Below are 18,388 nucleotides of genomic sequence, written 5' to 3'. Positions count from 1 at the left end.
GTTACAGAGATGCTTTATAGCAAAGAGAGCATCTAACAGTTGTGTTGTGTCGGGGGATTGGATGTACGGAGGATTAAATCTGCGTCAGTTACAGGTCAGATCAGGAGCTGGAGGCCTGAGGAGAAGAAGAGGAAGAGGAGGGAGATCTGCTGACGGTGTAAAAGCAGCAGGAAGCAGGTGGAGCCTTGTTCAGTGGATCCTCCCTCTGGGTCTCCACCACCTGCATCTGCAGCCCTGCATGTCAGCCATATGTCTGCCTGGTCTTCAGCAAGTAGACCAAGGAGTTTCTATATATAGACTCCGGCTGACCACACAGAAAGGCTTGTTTGCTTTCATGGAGTTTTGTATTTGCTATGTGTTTTTTTTCTTTTTTTAGTTTTGGAAATGCAGCTGGAAAAAATGTGCTGAAAAGCTTCTTCAGTCACGCGGACTAACTGGACTTGAGGCAGCTTGTAAATGCAAAACTGTCTTGGAGCCAAATGTCGAGTGTTGGATGTTGGACCTCTGTCCTTCCTCCCTCAGAGGGCAACGGCTCTGTTTTCTTTATGTGGTAAAGAATCGGCTGTGACTCTATACTTGTTTGCAGTTGCTCTCTAAGTTACAGACATAAAAACAAATAGTTTCCAGCTTTCACACAAAAAGTACAACTGTCTGTGTAGACCGAGTGGATTGTGATATCTGATTTTTCCTTTAGACCTTTTATCAGTGCAAAAAAAAAGGGAAAATAATGAATATTTAAAGCTCCATCAGACTGGAATAACCTGCCCAGTTCACTTGGATCTATTACCTCTTTAAGTCATCGCTTTTTACTTATCTTCAGGCAACTTGCTCTTGCTTCTAATTACATTCAAGACATAATGGAAATAATTTATTTTTAAAGCTCCTCCAGTGTAAAGGTCTGTGTCCATGTGTAGTGTGATTATAGATCAGCTCTAGCTTCTATATTAATACTGTGAAAGTATCAAAGCCTCAGTCCACAGAGAAATGCACACAGCCTGTATTCAGAAACTGAGCCTTAAAACCAGCCGTCAGGACTTCTGGAACTTTGTGATGTCACAACAAAGCAGTCACCAAGCCCCGCCCACCTGGACCCACCATCCAAACCTTGCAGGATTTGGTTTCTCTGAGTGTTTTTACCTGAAATCTGCTATATTTTTATTGGATCACTCAGAAAACAGTCAGCTCTTCTTCTTACCAATCTTCTTATGGATCAACACTTCAAATAAAACACAGAAGAAGAAGAAAATATGGAGCTTTAATGTGGAGGTGCATGTTAACATATGCATACCTGTACATTTACTGTATGTATTTGACAACCAGTGGATGTGGGTGTGACCAGGCCTGGTTCTGTGTTGTATTGTGTTTTGTGTATTTGTGTTAAAGAGCCACTTGAAAACGAGATGTTTTTTTATCCCACTAATAAAATCTCCACAAATAATGAACTAAAACACGGGTTTACAAGCTGGAGCTGCGGTTTTATTTACAGGCATTGTGTGAAGCTTTTTTAGCGTCCACTGTACACTGGTGCGATCTGTTGAGTCTCTCGGGCTCCTCTCCATCTGGGCGTCCTCCAGGTGGCCACGTTGGCAGCATCCCATCGTCCAGACTGTTCATCACAGCCGAGGTGCACGGTGCCAGTCCAGAGCCGCTGCCAACAACACACTCTCCTCTCTCTTAAAAATATCAAAAGGTTCTGCACTATTTAAAGCTCTAAATAACATATGGTTACTGATCAGATCATCGTGTAATGGAAGGTTTTTGGTCTGTCATCCACTGCAGTATTTACTTCAGTTAAAAGGCCGATGAAAAATAAGTATTAGGTCATTTTTAAGTGCCATTTACAACAAAGTCAACTCAAGAGTAAATTTAAAGTTTCACCAATCAGAAGTTTTCTGTACTCTGCAGCTCTGCACAGCCTTTTAGCCTCTTTTAGGACTCTTACAGAACTTTTGGTTCATCATTTATTATAAATCGTTTGCAAATACATTGTGTTTAATGCCAAATTTTTCACATTTCATGTGCATAGAAATTGTACTAATAAAGCTCTGAGAAACTATAAGACTGAATTTGACATCCCCGCAGTCTAAAACACAGGATTACATTACAAACTAAATTCTTCCTATGCCAGAAATGACGGCCGTCTTGAAATTTTAAAATTTCAACTAGCTACTGAGATTTTTCAAATTAATGGCCCCAGAATTTTGGTGCTTCTGTCGAATTTGAAAGATTATTGCAGTTATCTGCTGCTCTAATGTCATCAGTTACATTCTCATCAGTTATCTGCCCCCTAGTGCCAAAACATACCAATGCAGCTCCAAAGGTTTAGATAACATAAAAATACAAGCAACAAACACCAAACGAAAGCAGGGGTCAAAGGTCACAGCGCTGAAAGACGAGGAGGTGAGTTAGGAAAAGAGAACTGAAGAGAAAGAGAAAGTTTAATTGGCATTTACAGGAAAATTCTGATTTATACTTTTCCACATTTCAGCCATTAACTTGGTGAAAACAATCTTACCATTACCAATAGAAATAATGGTCAAAACTCCAAAAATAAGTTGGAATATTTCTTTAAATTCTGTCCACAAACTGCCACTAAAGTCCAGATTATTTTCACCTTCAGCTGCAGACGTCCTGAACGTCTCTGAGATTTATTCTTGTGACAATAAACACACTCTCTTCATCCTCCTCAGTGCAGACTGAGCGTGTGCAAAACGCGCCAGAGCTGTGCCAACGCCGGCTGAGTTGTGGCCGGAGCGACAACGGCTGTCATTCAGGACAATGTGTGTGTGTGTGTGTGTGTGTGTGTGTGTGTGTGTGTGTGTGTGTGTGTGTGTGTGTGTGTGGAAGAAGGGTTGAAATATTTACTTCTGAACTTTCAGGGGTAAGACAGCATCAATTTAAATTACACACACACACACACACACACACACACACACACACACACACACACACACAGGCTATAAAAGTAACCTGTTTATGGTCCAACACGCCCTCGCCCTTTGTTACAGACATCAGCTGGATTGATGGTCTTAGTGTGTGTGTGTGTGTGTGTGTGTGTGTGTGTCACCTCTTTGTGGTCCTCTCTGGTATAAACAGACCTTGTTGGGACCAGTGGTCCTCATGGAGACCACAGTCCGTTCCTAATGAGGCAAAACCTCCTGGTTTATGTTTGGAGGTTGAGCCACAAAGAATGGAGCTCAGTACAATGTCTTAACAAGCTGCACAAACCTGTGTGTTTGTGTGAAAGTAATGTGTGTGCTTATATACATCTTACACACACACACAGGAACAGTCATAACTATGCAGACAAACACAAACACACACACACACACCTGCACGTTTGTACCTTGAAACTGTTCAGTGTTAACGCCAAGAGTCAAGGCCTCTGGAGAGACTGTGACAGGAGGTGTGACTCATTGTGTGTGTGTGTGTGTGTGTGTGTGTGTGTGTGTGTGTGTGTTTGGAGTATGGAGGGCAGAAAAAAGGATGAGTGGATTTACATTTGTAAAAGAGGCATGGATGTGAGAGAAAGAAGCTGGTGACATTTAAAATCCGTGTGACACCCAAGGTGGACTCCTTCTCTGTGTGTGTGTGTGTGTGTGTGTGTGTGTGTGTGTGTGTGTGTGTGTGTGTGTGTGTGTGTGTGTGTGTGATATTCATAGACCTGATTGACGTCATCAGCTCTGAGCGAGCCACTGCTGTTTCAGAAAGTCACGCTGCGATGCAACATGTTAACCATCAGGACGCGTCATGGCGCACACCCAACTACACACCGAGCTGTCACACCGTGTGTGTGTGTGTGTGTGTGTGTGTGTGTGTGTGTGTGGACGTCCTCCTCTATCCACCAACAAATCAGTGTAAAAACACAACAATAATTACAACAGGAAAGTTCATCTTTTGATCTGGACCCATTCACCTCAGTGTATTGATCCTCTCTCTCTTCACTCATCAACACACAATCCTGTTCTGTTTGAAGACTTCACTTTCCCTGCTGTTATTTCCCAAACAGGACAACAGAATAAACATATTTGTCAGGAACATGTTTAAAAAACTCTTGGTTATGTCTCTGAGAACAGAAAAACAAGTTGGACTGAATGTGACCAACCAACAGGAAGCCAATCGTCTCCATGTTACATGTGGGTCTGTTATTTTCCCTCAGCTGATGCCAAGTGTGCCCCGACGTGTTTTCAGCGTGTCACAGCAGGAGCTCAGCAGAGTCACCAAACCCCATAAAAACAGAATAAAAACACTGTAAAACTGAAACAACTAGTCATTCAGAGAGGGCTGCTCTTCTGGGTTTGGGGTAATTGCATGATTTAAAAAAACACAGTGGAGAGCTTGAATGCTTGGTAGTGTTATTTTAACCCATTCATAAAGCTCTTTATGTGTGGTTAGCTGATGAGCTTACTGGAAACAGAACAGTCACTGTGCTCACACGAGGAAAAGGACTCTGCTGTATTTTGAAACTTTTCATCCCTGGTGTATGAAACACACTTTTAAAGAGTGTTTTGTGTTGATCCTTGAGTCACAGTGAACATTTGTGCCAAATGTGAAGAGATTCCCTTAAAGAGGTCTCAAGATGTTGTGTCACAAAGCCAAAACCATGTTTTGTGAGGACACAATGACATTTGACCTTTGACCACCAAAATCTTTTATGCCTTATTATACTATGAGATTTTTTACATTTTAATGCCTTACTATACTATGACGTTTTTTTTACGTTTTTATGCGTTATTGTACTATGATGTTTTATGCCATTACTATATTATATTTTTATACCTTGCTATACTATTACATATTTTGATGTTTTTATCCCTTACAGTACTATGAAGTCTTTTTGACGTTTTATGCCTTATTATACTATGACCTTTTTTTGACCTTTTATGTCTTACAATACTATGACTTTTTTTTAAAGTTTATGCCTTATTATACTTTGATGTTTTTTTGACCTTTTATGCCTTACAATACTATGACTTTTTTTTAAAGTTTATGCCTTATTATACTTTGATGTTTTTTTGACCTTTTATGCCTTACAATACTATGACTTTTTTTTAAAGTTTATGCCTTATTATACTTTGATGTTTTTTTGACCTTTTATGCCTTACAATACTATGACTTTTTTTTAAATTTTATGCCTTATTATACTATGACCTTTTTTTGACCTTTTATGTCTTACAATACTATGACTTTTTTTTAAATTTTATGCCTTATTATACTTTGATGTTTTTTTGACCTTTTATGCCTATTATACTATGACGTTTTATGCCTTACTATACTATGACGGTTTTTTTAAATTTTATGCATTACTATATTATAACATTTTTTGCCTTACTGTACTATGACATTTTATGCCTTACTATACTATCATGTTTTTTTTTATATTTTATGCCTCATTATACTATGACCTTTTTTTGACACTTCATGCCTTACTATACTATGACCTTTTATGCTGTACTGTAATATGATGTTTTTGACATTTTATGCCTTATCATACTATGAAGTTTTTTTTTAACATTTCATGCCTTACTATACTATGAAGTTTTATGCCTAACAATACTATGACGTTTTTTTTTTTATTTTATGCCTTATTATACTATGAAGTTTTTTTTTGACGTTTCATGCCTTACTATACTATGATTTTTTATGCCTTACTATACTATGAGGTTTTTTTGACATTTTATGCCTTACAATACTATGATTTTTTTTTAAATTTTATGCCCTATTATACTATGACGTTTTATGTCTTACTATACTATGACGGTTTTTTTTAATTTTATGCATTACGATATTATAACATTTTTTGCCTTACTATACTATCATGTTTTTTTGACTTTTTATGCCTCACTATACTATGACGTTTTATGTCTTACTATACTATGACGTTTTATGTCTTACTATACTATGACGTTTTATGTCTTACTATACTATGACGTTTTATGTCTTACTATACTATGACGTTTTATGTCTTACTATACTATGACGTTTTATGTCTTACTATACTATGACGTTTTATGTCTTACTATACTATGACGTTTTATGTCTTACTATACTATGACGTTTTATGTCTTACTATACTATGACGTTTTATGTCTTACTATACTATGACGTTTTATGTCTTACTATACTATGACGTTTTATGTCTTACTATACTATGACGTTTTATGTCTTACTATACTATGACGTTTTATGTCTTACTATACTATGACCTTTTATACCTTACTGTAATATGATGTTTTTGACATTTTATGCCTTACTATACTATGAAGTTTTATCCCTTACAATACTATGATGTTTTTTTTTTTAATTTTATGCCTTACTATACTATCATGTTTTTTTATATATTTTATGCCTCATTATACTATGACCTTTTTTTGACATTTTATGCCTTACTATACTATGAGTTTTTTTTTGACATTTTATGCCTTACTATACTATGACCTTTTATACCTTACTGTAATATGATGTTTTTGACATTTTATGCCTTACTATACTATGAAGTTTTATCCCTTACAATACTATGATGTTTTTTTTTTTAATTTCATGCCTTACTATACTATGACCTTTTATGCTGTACTGTAATATGATGTTTTTGACATTTTATGCCTTATTATACTATGAAGTTTTTTTTGACATTTCATGCCTTACTATACTATGACATTTCATGCCTTACTATACTATAACATTTCATGCCTTACTGTACTACGACATTTGGTGCCATGCTATACTATGACCTTTTATGCCTTAGTATACTATGAGGTTTTTTTGACATTTTATGCCTTACTATAGTATGAAGTTTTTTTGACACTTCATGCCTTACTATACTATGACCTTTTATACCTTACTGTAATATGATGTTTTTGACATTTTATGCCTTACTATAGTATGAAGTTTTTTTGACACTTCATGCCTTACTATACTATGACCTTTTATACCTTACTGTAATATGATGTTTTTGACATTTTATGCCTTACTATACTATGACATTTTATGCCTTACTATACTATGACATTTTATGCCTTACTATACTATGACATTTTATGCCTTACTATACTATGACATTTTATGCCTTACTATACTATGACATTTTATGCCTTACTATACTATGACATTTTATGCCTTACTATACTATGACATTTTATGCCTTACTATACTATGAGCTTTTTTCCCTTACTGTAATATGATGTTTTTGACCTTTTATGCCTTACAATACTATGACTTTTTTTAAAAATTTTATGCCTTATTATACTTTGATGTTTTTTTGACCTTTTATGCCTAATATACTATGACATTTTATGCCTTACTATACTATGAGCTTTTATACCTTACTGTAATATGATGTTTTTGACCTTTTATGCTTTACAATACTATGACTTTTTTTAAAAATTTTATGCCTTATTATACTTTGATGTTTTTTGACCTTTTATGCCTAATATACTATGATTTTTTATGCCTTACTATACTATGAGGTTTTTTTGACATTTTATGCCTTACAATACTATGATTTTTTTTTAAATTTTATGCCCTATTATACTATGATGTTTTATGCCTTACTATACTATGACGGGTTTTTTTAAATTTTATGCATTACTATATTATAACATTTTTTGCCTTACTATACTATGACATTTTATGCCTTACTATACTATCATGTTTTTTTTTATATTTTATGCCTCATTATATTATGACCTTTTTTTGATATTTCATGCCTTACTATACTATGACCTTTTATGCTTTACTGTACTATGATGTTTTTAACATTTTATGCCTTACTATACTATAACATTTTATGCCTAATTACACTTTGATGTTTTTTTGACATTTTATGCCTTATTATACTATGAAGTTTTTTTTGACATTTCATGCCTTACTATACTATGACATTTTATGCCTTACTGTACTATGATATTTGGTGCCATGCTATACTATGACCTTTTATGCCTTAGTATACTATGAGGTTTTTTTGACATTTTATGCCTTACTATACTATGACATTTTATGCCTTACTATACTATGACCTTTTATACCTTACTGTAATATGATGTTTTTGACATTTTATGCCTTACAATACTATGACTTTTTTTTTTAAATTTTATGCCTTATTATACTTTGATGTTTTTTTTGACGTTTCATGCCTTACTATACTATGACATTTTATGCCTTACTATACTATGATATTTGGTGCCTTACTATACTATGACCTTTTATGCCTTAGTATACTATGAGGTTTTTTTTGACATTTTGTGCCTTACTATACTATGACTTTTCAAGTCTTACTTTACTATGATGTTTTTATGCCTTACTATACTATAACATTTTATGCCTTACTATACGATGACGTTTTATGCCTTACTATCCGATGTTGTTTTTTTGATGTTTTTATGCCTTACTATATGATCTCTGTTGAAGTTTTAATGCTTTACTATACTATGACATTTTTTGACATCTTTCGCCTTACTGTACTATGACTTTTTTTATTTTGGGCGTTACTATAATATGACATTTAATGCCTTAATGTGCTATTAAGTTTTTTGACATTTTATGCCTTACTGTACTATGATGTTTTTGACATTTTATCCCTTACTATACTATGACATTTTATGCTTACTATACTATGACGTTTTTTTGGACATTTCAAGCCTTTAATATACTATGACATTTTATGCCCTATTATACTATGACGTTTTATGCCTTACTATACTATGATGTTTTTTTTTTTATTTTATGCCTTACTATACTATAACATTTTTTGCCTTACTTTACTATGACGTTTTATGTCTTACTATACTATGATGTTTTTTTTATATTTTATGCCTTATTATACTATGACGTTTTTTAATGTTTTATGCCTTACTATACTATCATGTTGTTTTTTATATTTTATGCCTCATTATACTATGATGTTTTATGCCTTACTATACTATGATGGTTTTTTTATATTTTATGCCTTATTAAACTTTGACGTTTTATTTACATTTTATGCCTTACTATACTATAACATTTTATGCCTTACTATACTATAACATTTTATGCCTTATTATACTATGACGTTTTTTAATGTTTTATGCCTTACTGTACTATGATGTTTTTTGATGTTTTTATGCTTTACTATACTATGACTTTTTTCTGACATTTTATGCTTTACTATACTATAACATTTTAAGCCTCATTACACTATGACCTTTTTTTTGACATTTTATGACTTATTATACTATGACGTTTTATGTCTCACTATAGTATGACGTTTTATGCCTTACTGTACTATGATATTTTTTTGACATTTAATGCGTTATTGTACTATGACGTTTTTTGATGTTCTTATGCCTTATTTTACTATGACATTTTATGCCTTACTATACTATGATTTTTTTTTATGTTTAATGCCTTACTATACTATGACTTTTTATGCCTTATTATTTAATTACTTTTTTGATATTTTTATGCCTTAGTATACTGACGTTTTTTGTTTTTTTTTTTTACATTTTTATGCCTTATGATTGTATGATTTTTTGTCTGACTATATTATGAAGTTTTTATGACTTACCATACTATTTGTCACAAACTCACTCTTAGCCTTCAACAAAAAGAAGGAATTACACACACTTTAGAGAAAGAATCAATCATGTTTATTTACATAAAAGAAAGCCAAACATATCAATTAAACGTATGAAATGGCTAGTCAGTTGGTCAGTAATGTTGGTGAGTGAATGAGTGAAACTGTTGTGTTGCATGATACAAATTAAAAGTACAACCAAAGCAAAACAAACAAAAGAAACAATGTGGTGTAAGGGGGAGATCCAGTGATTGAGTGAGAGAGAGACAATGGGGATGGATGGACTTAAATTCATTCTGGGTGGACACCCAGGTGCATCAACGCCATCTCCACCTACCAGGACCTGAAGGGAAACGGAGCAGAAGCAACAAACAATGGACAAAACAATCCTGGAGGCCATGGCAGAGCCAGAGGACTGCATGATTTTATGACATATTATACTATTAAGTTATTCATGACTCATGATTCATGAGTTATTCATGTTATACTATGATGTTTTCATGCCTTACTATACTATGATAGTCATGGGTGTCTAAATGACTTCCATGACAAGGTAGTAGCAGCACTGCAGCCTCAGATTCTCGTTCTCACTGAAAGGAAGTGGAACCTGACATGGTCTTCTGCTGTAGTAGTCCATCCACCTCAAGGTTATACGTGTGGTAAGCTCTGAAACTTTTCTGTTCACCACTCTTAAAAGAGTAAAGAGTGGTTATCTGAGTGACCATAGCCTTTTTCTCAGCTCCAACCAGTCTGTCCATTCTCCTCTGACCCTTTGACCTCTCTCATCAACGAGGTGTTTCCGCCGCAGAGCTGCTGTTCTGACAGTTTGATGGAGGAGAGACTGTGGGAGGATTTGGGAACAGGGTTCAGCTTAAAGTTTGGAGGTTGTGGAGTCACCCATGGGAACCAGTACCTGAGCACTGACACACACCAAGAGACAATCAGGTATCATTTCCTCTGTTCACCCTCTGTTCTGTGTTGTGCATTAAGCTCTGAATGCTGCCTTGAAACTGTGGCTCTGCACAGTTCGTCATGACGCAGTCTGTCCACTGGGTGGTGCTGTTGTAAAGGCATCAGACCATTTTTTAATCCTGCACTGTGAAACACCTGAGACCAGAAATAAACTCCCACTGATCAACTTTCACTCCTTCAATGTTACTACTCTATCGTGTTGCCAACTACTTAAACAGAACAGTGAGCAAGGTGTTGAATTGGATGTTGGGTGTTTTAGTACCTGTCATTAAAAAATAGTCCCACAGTTCAAACTGAGACCTTTAATTTCACCCATTCACTTTAAATATATTGTATTGTGTTGATATTTTGTCAGTTTTTCTTATAATTTCTGGCTGAATTAATTATTTTTTCCGTAAGTTTTTTACAGGTTGAAATGACAAAGCTGAACTTGAGTAATTCATCGGACCCACAGAGGAACATCTAAAGTGTTTCAGCTTAAATGTCTTCAAGGCTTAAATAAATAAAATGAAATATGTCAATATGCAAGTGTTTATAAAACTTGCATGATTAGTCTGTGGATGTTAATAATCTGACGTCATGAAAACCAAAACCTTTAAATGACGATTGGATCGACCAACTTACTGAAGTCTTCAACAATTTCTTTGGTTATAATATAATTTGTTTCTGGCGTTCCAAAGTATTAATCAGTCACTCAGGTCTTCATAATCTGCGAGGAGCGACATTTAGTTTGAAACTTATAGATTCAAAGTCGTGTTAGTTGACATCAGGTAATAAGATTTAAATACTGTGTGAATTTGTTCCTCTCTGAAAAACACACTCAGCTGAGACTTTTATTCTTCTGAAGTTGTTTCCTCTTCACTCCTATCTTTGTGTCTGCCTGACAGCAGGTCAAAGGTCAGAGGCCAGGACTCAGTTAAAGCAAAAGTACAAACTGGAGGGTGAGTTTGAAATTTCAAACCAAGATGAAAATATTTTTATATCCAAAACATAAACAATAAATCATAGTAAGTAAAATATAATACAGTAAATGTAAAGTACATGATTATGATACAAACAATACCACATGTGATTTCTCTGCAGACACCATGAGTGTCGTTTAAAACTGCTCCTTAAAAACTGCTCCTCATGTTCATGTTGGAACGTCTTTGTTTGGTCCCTGATCAGATTAAATGTGTTTCAGCTCAATGTTGTTTCCAGACTCACACATGAGCTCAGTCAGTTCAAGTCTCTGTTTCACCAGCAGGGAAACTCCTCTGAGACCTGGAGACAAAATGTTTCTGTAACTCTTCCAGGTTTGGCCGAACGCTGGGCTTCCTGGAGGTCAGCTGGAGGTCAGCTGGAGGTCAGTTGGAGGTCAGCTGGAGGTCAGTTGGTGGCGCTCTGTGGACTCGAGGACCCTGCAACCACAAAACAACACAACACAAGTAAAACTAGAGTAACACATCCATCAGCAGGAACAATATGATTCACTGATGTGTTGGTGCCAGTGTCAGAACACAAGTCAAAGCAGAAACACCACACGTGTTTGATACACACAATGTTTCGTAAGGACCTCAGTTTGTCCACCAGGTGTCACTAACGAGTTCTAACTCCTGTCTCACTCCCTCCGTCCTGTTCAGCAGTGTTTATATTAAATCTGTTAAACACAATGTTGTGTTGCTGCCAAGTTTGTTGTTAATATGAAAATTCTCTTGTTTTAATAAAAACATTTTCAGCTAATCAAGATATTTTCACACTATTTAAACACATTTTATAAATACAAATAAAAGTCCTCTTCATTTTTCCCATGGAAAATGAACATGAGTCTCAGTAGGAAACTGTCCTGGTTCATTTATCAGAACAAAAGATGAACAGGGTTAGAAAATATATAAATAAAAACTTTGGTGGGAAGCTGTGTCTCCCAGAATGCATCTCTGCAAGAAACATCAATCACCCTCATGGCTGAAGCTAAAGATTACACTGCTGAGAAAACTGAAAACTATTAATTCAGAAATTTTTATTTAAATCCAAACACTGTGTGTGTGTGTGTGTGTGTGTGTGTGTGTTTATGTGTGTGTGTGTGTGTGTGTGTGTGTGTGTGTATGTGTGTGTGTGTGTGTGTGTGTGTGTGTGTGTATGTGTGTGTGTGTGTGTGTGTGTGTGTGTGTGTATGTGTGTGTGTGTGTGTGTGTGTGTGTGTGTGTATGTGTGTGTGTGTGTGTGTGTGTGTGTGTGTGTATGTGTGTGTGTGTGTGTGTGTGTGTGTGTGTGTATGTGTGTGTGTGTGTGTGTGTGTGTGTGTGTGTATGTGTGTGTGTGTGTGTGTGTGTGTGTGTGTGTAAGTGTGTGTGTGTTACCAGTGTGCAGCTCCGCCGTCCTGATCCGGCTTTCCTCCAGAGTTACAAAAGAGTCGCTCTTCTCCCCAGTTGCAACTTCACAGGTCAGCACCGCAATGGGACCCCCCCCCCCCTTCATATGGACCCGGATGCTGTCCTGTGCACGCGCACACACACGCACACACACGCACACACACACACACACACACACACACACACACACAGTCAGTAAGCTGATCCTGCTTTTACTGCGTCACTGCAGATCATCCACTCGGATAACAGACCAGATCTACCCTGGTCCTGGTCTCTGGTTCTGGATCTGGTTCTGGTTCTGTACCTGTTTGGGTGCAAGAATCTCCAGCTTAGTTTCCTCTGGAGCTTTGACCACGATCACCGTCTGCTCCTGGAAGGCTGCGAGGCGGCTGACGTCCTGGTGGGTCACGTAGGCCATCGTACAGGAGACGTTAACGAAAACTTCACATTTACAACTGATTGATTCACTCCCTAATTAAAAAAACAACTCCTGGTTTACAACACACTGCTGTTGGAACTATTTTTTTCAACTGTCCCACAACTGAGGTGCACCAACCAGCTCTGGGCTTCAGAGCATCAGGTTCTAGTAGCAGATCTAGGATCAGCCACAGGATGGATTAATGCTGCTGTGGAAGGATATTCAGAGTTCTCCTCGTCTTGGGTCAGCTCCAACAGCTGCAGGGCGCAGCTCCTGATCAGGGCGTCCAGCGTGTCCTCCACCAGCTTCATGTTCTCCACCTCCCTCCGCAGGTTCTCCTGGTTCTTCCACAGGAAGCTGCTGATCGGACAACTTCCTCTGAGACGACGGAGAGAGAGCAGGGTCACGGTTCAACGCTCACAGACAACAAGGAGAAAGTTAGCTCAGTTTTTTACCTTGAAAACTAACTTTCTAACTTTCAACTTGAGGACATCAGTAATGTAACTCCGTTCACTGGTGAGGTTCTTAGCCGTGTACGTTACAGTGTATTTTGTATTGTAAGCAGACTTTCATAGAAATAAACTGAAACCAATGGAAGATGAGAAATAAAATGAATCACTGGTGGTTGAACTTGGAAAACAAAGAATGTGAAAGAGCCTGACAGTTACATCGGTGTGGCAGATATTGATCATTTTAGCTTATTACAGGTCCTGTATATTATGTGTGTGTATATATATATATATATATATTATTATTATATCATTGTCGTTTTTATGAATCATTGACGACTAATGGTACAGGATAATATACGTGTTCATGTTAAAAACAAATAATGTTGTAAATAATAATAAGTGTTTTTATCTGATTATTTTTTTATTCACAAATATCTACCAGCTTCAAATCCTCAGCATGAGTCAGAATCTGAGGTAAAACGTCATTTGCAGTTGAACTGGTTTTAACGTCAGACATTAGGGACTAAGACCCAACTAAAGAAATTCATAAAATATTCAAGTGAACAATAAAACAAATAGAAGACTTTCATCTTCTATTGACTCACATCCACTTGACCCTGCTGGGCCCCGGCTTCTTGATGACGTTGATGCCGCACAGGATGTTGGTGATGTCGTAGACTCGCTGCCTGCAGATATTCAGCTTGGTCATCACCTGCCGGAGGTCCAGCAGGCCGTCCGGCGCCGCCAGCAGCAGCTCCAGGAAGTGCTGCGTCAGGATCCCCAGGGACCAGTCTGATAAAGACATAAAGACACTCAGTTACAGATGGAAGACAGGACGCCTCTGTCTTGTTGTTTTTATCTGTGCGTTTTTATAAACAGGAACAAAACAACCAAACACTTCAAAACACTCCAACTTTACAACCATGTTGAACTCTTCTTATATTTATAGTCAGATAAATTACAGATCGTCTCTACACACAGATGTTTTCCTAGATTAATCCTTTCACTACATAACATCAGAAAGCTGTTAGAAATGCTCAACATGACGTTAAACGTCCAAAATCCAAGAAAATCAATTTCCTACATCGTTAAAACAAGAAAAAGCAGCAGTTTTATTAAATAAATTAAATTAAATGTTTGATTTTATACTGAAAGATTTCTTCAATGATTCATCAGTTGCTTGCATTTTTTCTACAACAGCCAGTCAGTGTGTTTATATTGTATAATGACAGCTGTATAGTAGTTACAGGAAACGCTGCTTCATGTAATCCAACATCACTGTTTGTAATTTTATCTCAGTCGTATCAGCCTCAGTTTGAGAATCCTGCCGTCGAGGTTTCAGAGCCAGACCCTGGTAAAAGTTGTTACAGTGAACGCAGCACGCACCCTGTTTGGCCCTCCTGGTCTGGACCGTCTTTTTCCTCTGATGCAGACTCTTACTGTAAAGAAAGACACAAGAAAATAAACTTTAACTTCAATATCTTCTTCCTGTCAAACATGTAAATACACTACACGCCACAGGACTTGCTCCCAAATGGGAATTACTGCAGGAAAATAGATGAATAAAACCAAGAGAAATGTAATTGAACCAATAAAGACTGGGTGCTGGGATTAAAGCCAACACTCGAGAAGGAAACGAGAAACAGATCTTTTTTTACCTTGTCGTCTTAGACCCTGGAGTTTTCTGGGCCCCTGAGTCCTGGAGTCAGAAAGAGGAAACTGTAAGTTAAAGCTGCTCTGGAAGAAAAAAGAAGTTTGGCATTTTGGCTTGATTGATTCATCAATTAAAATAGCTGATGATTAATTGTTTGTCAATCGACTCTCATGTCTACAGCCTAAAAAATATATTTTTTGTAACATTTGAACATCAACTTTTGGAGTTGCTGAAGTTTATTGGTTTTGGATATTTTGATAAATCAACAGCGAATGACATTTTATTTTAATTTTACTGTTTGCAACACAGAATAATCTCTATAGATTCTCTCTTTGGTCTCTTTCTTTATCCCGTGTTACAGCTGAATCAGAAAACATGGCCACAACAATCCACCAACGTTAAGTTTTCTTGTAGCCTTTATCTGAAACACTTTGTCAGCTCAGTGTGACCTGGTGCGATGTTATGGAGTCATGGAAATGTAGAAATATAAACAGGAATAAATAAGTAAATAAAAAATGTGGATATGTAAAGAAACGTATATATGTATGTTGCCATTAAAGTAATAGGGGAATAGTAAAAACAATAAGGGAAATGTGCTTTTTATTTTTTATTTGTCTTTATATTTCCATTTTTTTATTTCTTATTTATTCATTTATGTATTTCTGCTTTTATTTCCATGTTTATTTTCTTATTCTTTTATAGATTTATTCTTTTTTAGCACCTCTATGACTCCATACATAGTAACACTGTGTGGAATTAATTTTGTCCATTTATAAAAACAGCAAACCGAGGTTTTCATCAGTCCAAACCATGACAGAGAAAGACAAAGAAATGTGATTTGAATCTGAATTCACATCTTCAGTTTTGCTGTTTCTTAATCTGTGGACAAAAATAATCCCAGTCATGACCTCAGTATCAGCAGACTGTCAACACGAAGTGACTCGTATCTGTATCTGACCTGCTGTAGTGGATCCACTGCAGGAGGCTTCACAGCAAGGAGCTCATCGTCTCCACCTTCATCATCATCGCCATCACCGCCGCGGTCGGCCCACTGATCCTCTTCCTCAGACAACTCGGCCCCCCAGAGGCTGATGGTGCCCAGGTGCCCGTCTAGGCACGGGGGCATGAGGGGAATGGCATCTGTGCTGACCCCACTGGACGAGATGTCTTCAGGCAGGAAGTGGTCCTCACAGATCAGATGCTGCTCTGTCGGGTCCTGCTTGTTCGTCTCCCTCAGCGCTGCCAGCCACACCTGGATGGAATCACAGGTGTTACTGATGATCTGTTGAGTTCTTTTACACTGAATTTTAATGGATCTTCGTCGGTCTGACAAGCCACACAGCAGGTGTGAAATCACACCTGATGTCACAGACTATTTTTCTACCATCTCCTGAATTTTGAGCCATACCTCAAATTTGCATCAATTGTTTTCCCACCGGTTTTTAAACTAAAAAGGAGGCGGGGGGGGGGACCTGAAGTGAAGATACTGTGTGAGCTGAGAGGGACAGGTGTCTGCCAAAATCGGACTCATAGCTCTATCAAATCTGAACACAGGCGTGATGCAGATATTTTTAGATTCAGCGTGATTTGCACTTTCTAAGGATAATATTATCTCCGATGTCAATCACGGGTTAACGTCCATAAACCCGCTTAGAAACCCACGCTCCTTGTCACTCCACAACTCGCCCGAGAATCGACATCACATTTTTAAGTTTACTTCAATATCAAACTTATTTATTTGTTTATCTAAGTTGTCTGTACATTTAACGGTATATAGAAAACAGGAGCTGCCAATAACAAACTCAACTCTTTTTCATTTTCAAAAATGTGGTAAAATATCGGCTAAACCAGGAGCTCAAGTTGCAGCCCGCATCGTCACTGAGATGTTCGTGTAAGTGAAGACTTTTAACATTTAATGTTTGATTTTTGACAAATAAACGGCTACTTTTACAACGACTGGGCGGTTAGCACCGATGTATTTGGCTAAGAGCTAACAAACATGTCAGTAACAGGAAGTGCAAGGGACCTTTAAACGGGCACCTACTTTCACCCGAGCCGGGTCTTTGGGGAAGCTGAAGAACCTCTTCGGGGGTCGGTTGAGGACTCCCCGGTTAACGTCCACCTTCCGGTTCGGACACCCGGAGACGACGCACTTTACCATCCTTCACCGCCGCTCCTCCGCCCACACAGGACCGGCCAGCGGCTAACGGCACATCCGAGCCCCGTTTCTAACCGTGAAGATTCAGAAAACAAACCTCCCGGTTTGTTTGTGTCGCGTGCCGCGGTTGCTTCCCAGACCGGAAGAGGTGTGTTTTTCACCCGGAAGTACAACATCGGAGGGAACTGCGCCCTCTACCGTTTTCATTACGATTTAAAGATGTTCTTAAATCTGATTTACTTCAACTCCTTACAAAGGAAAACGTTTTTAATTTTAATTTTTTTTTTTAAATATAGCCTTTTTATCTTCACCTGTGAATACATGATGACATAAAACTAAAAGAAATAGAAAAATATTACTTTTAAACACTGTTAGTAAAATTATTTTGGTCCTCAATTCTGATTGGAAACACTCTTTACTGTATCCATTATAAATACTTCATCAATAATAAGGTTAAACAAGTATCTTTTAAGGGTTAAATCACATCTTTCATTGCTTTTACAATTTTGGATAAACAGAGTTTATCTAACGTGCAGACTGATGTACACTGTAAAAAAAATCCTAATTTCACAGTAAAAGTTTTCTAACAGTAATTTTCAGTTTTTTTAAAATTGTGTACAAAAGTCTGTAAAATTATTTACCCATTTCTGTAAAGACAAATTACTGTATTATTTATACTATATTTTTTCTGCTATCTTAAATTACATACAAATCTATGTAAAATGACAGTAATTATCTGTAATTAAAAATATAGCTTGTTATTATAAAGGTTAATGTCCATACTAACAATTTAAAGATCTTCTCTGTAATTTCAGGGTAAATCTTATTAGTTT

The 18,388-nt window shown here is 36.9% G+C and overlaps 1 protein-coding gene across 1 annotated transcript; it reads right to left on the bottom strand.

Annotated features, from left to right (window-relative positions):
* Positions 1 to 11,349: 11,349 nt before the first annotated feature.
* On the bottom strand, positions 11,350 to 17,687 carry LOC111231729 (transcription factor E2F6-like). Its single transcript, XM_022758946.1, has 9 exons — positions 17,442 to 17,687; positions 16,356 to 16,649; positions 15,402 to 15,442; positions 15,130 to 15,182; positions 14,349 to 14,535; positions 13,514 to 13,669; positions 13,178 to 13,292; positions 12,862 to 12,997; positions 11,350 to 11,922 (listed from the first exon to the last, which is right to left on the bottom strand). The coding sequence occupies exons 1-9, from the start codon at positions 17,556 to 17,558 to the stop codon at positions 11,891 to 11,893; spliced, it is 1,131 nt and encodes a 376-aa protein (XP_022614667.1). The 5' UTR covers positions 17,559 to 17,687; the 3' UTR covers positions 11,350 to 11,890.
* Between the last annotated feature and the right edge of the window lie 701 nt (positions 17,688 to 18,388).

The sequence above is a fragment of the Seriola dumerili genome, unplaced genomic scaffold (assembly GCF_002260705.1).
Source record: "Seriola dumerili isolate Sdu_G_001 unplaced genomic scaffold, Sdu_1.0 BDQW01000312.1, whole genome shotgun sequence".
NCBI lineage: Eukaryota > Metazoa > Chordata > Actinopteri > Carangiformes > Carangidae > Seriola > Seriola dumerili.
The sequence above is the reverse complement of the archived record's forward strand: the minus strand, read 5'-3'. Positions and strand labels throughout refer to the sequence as shown.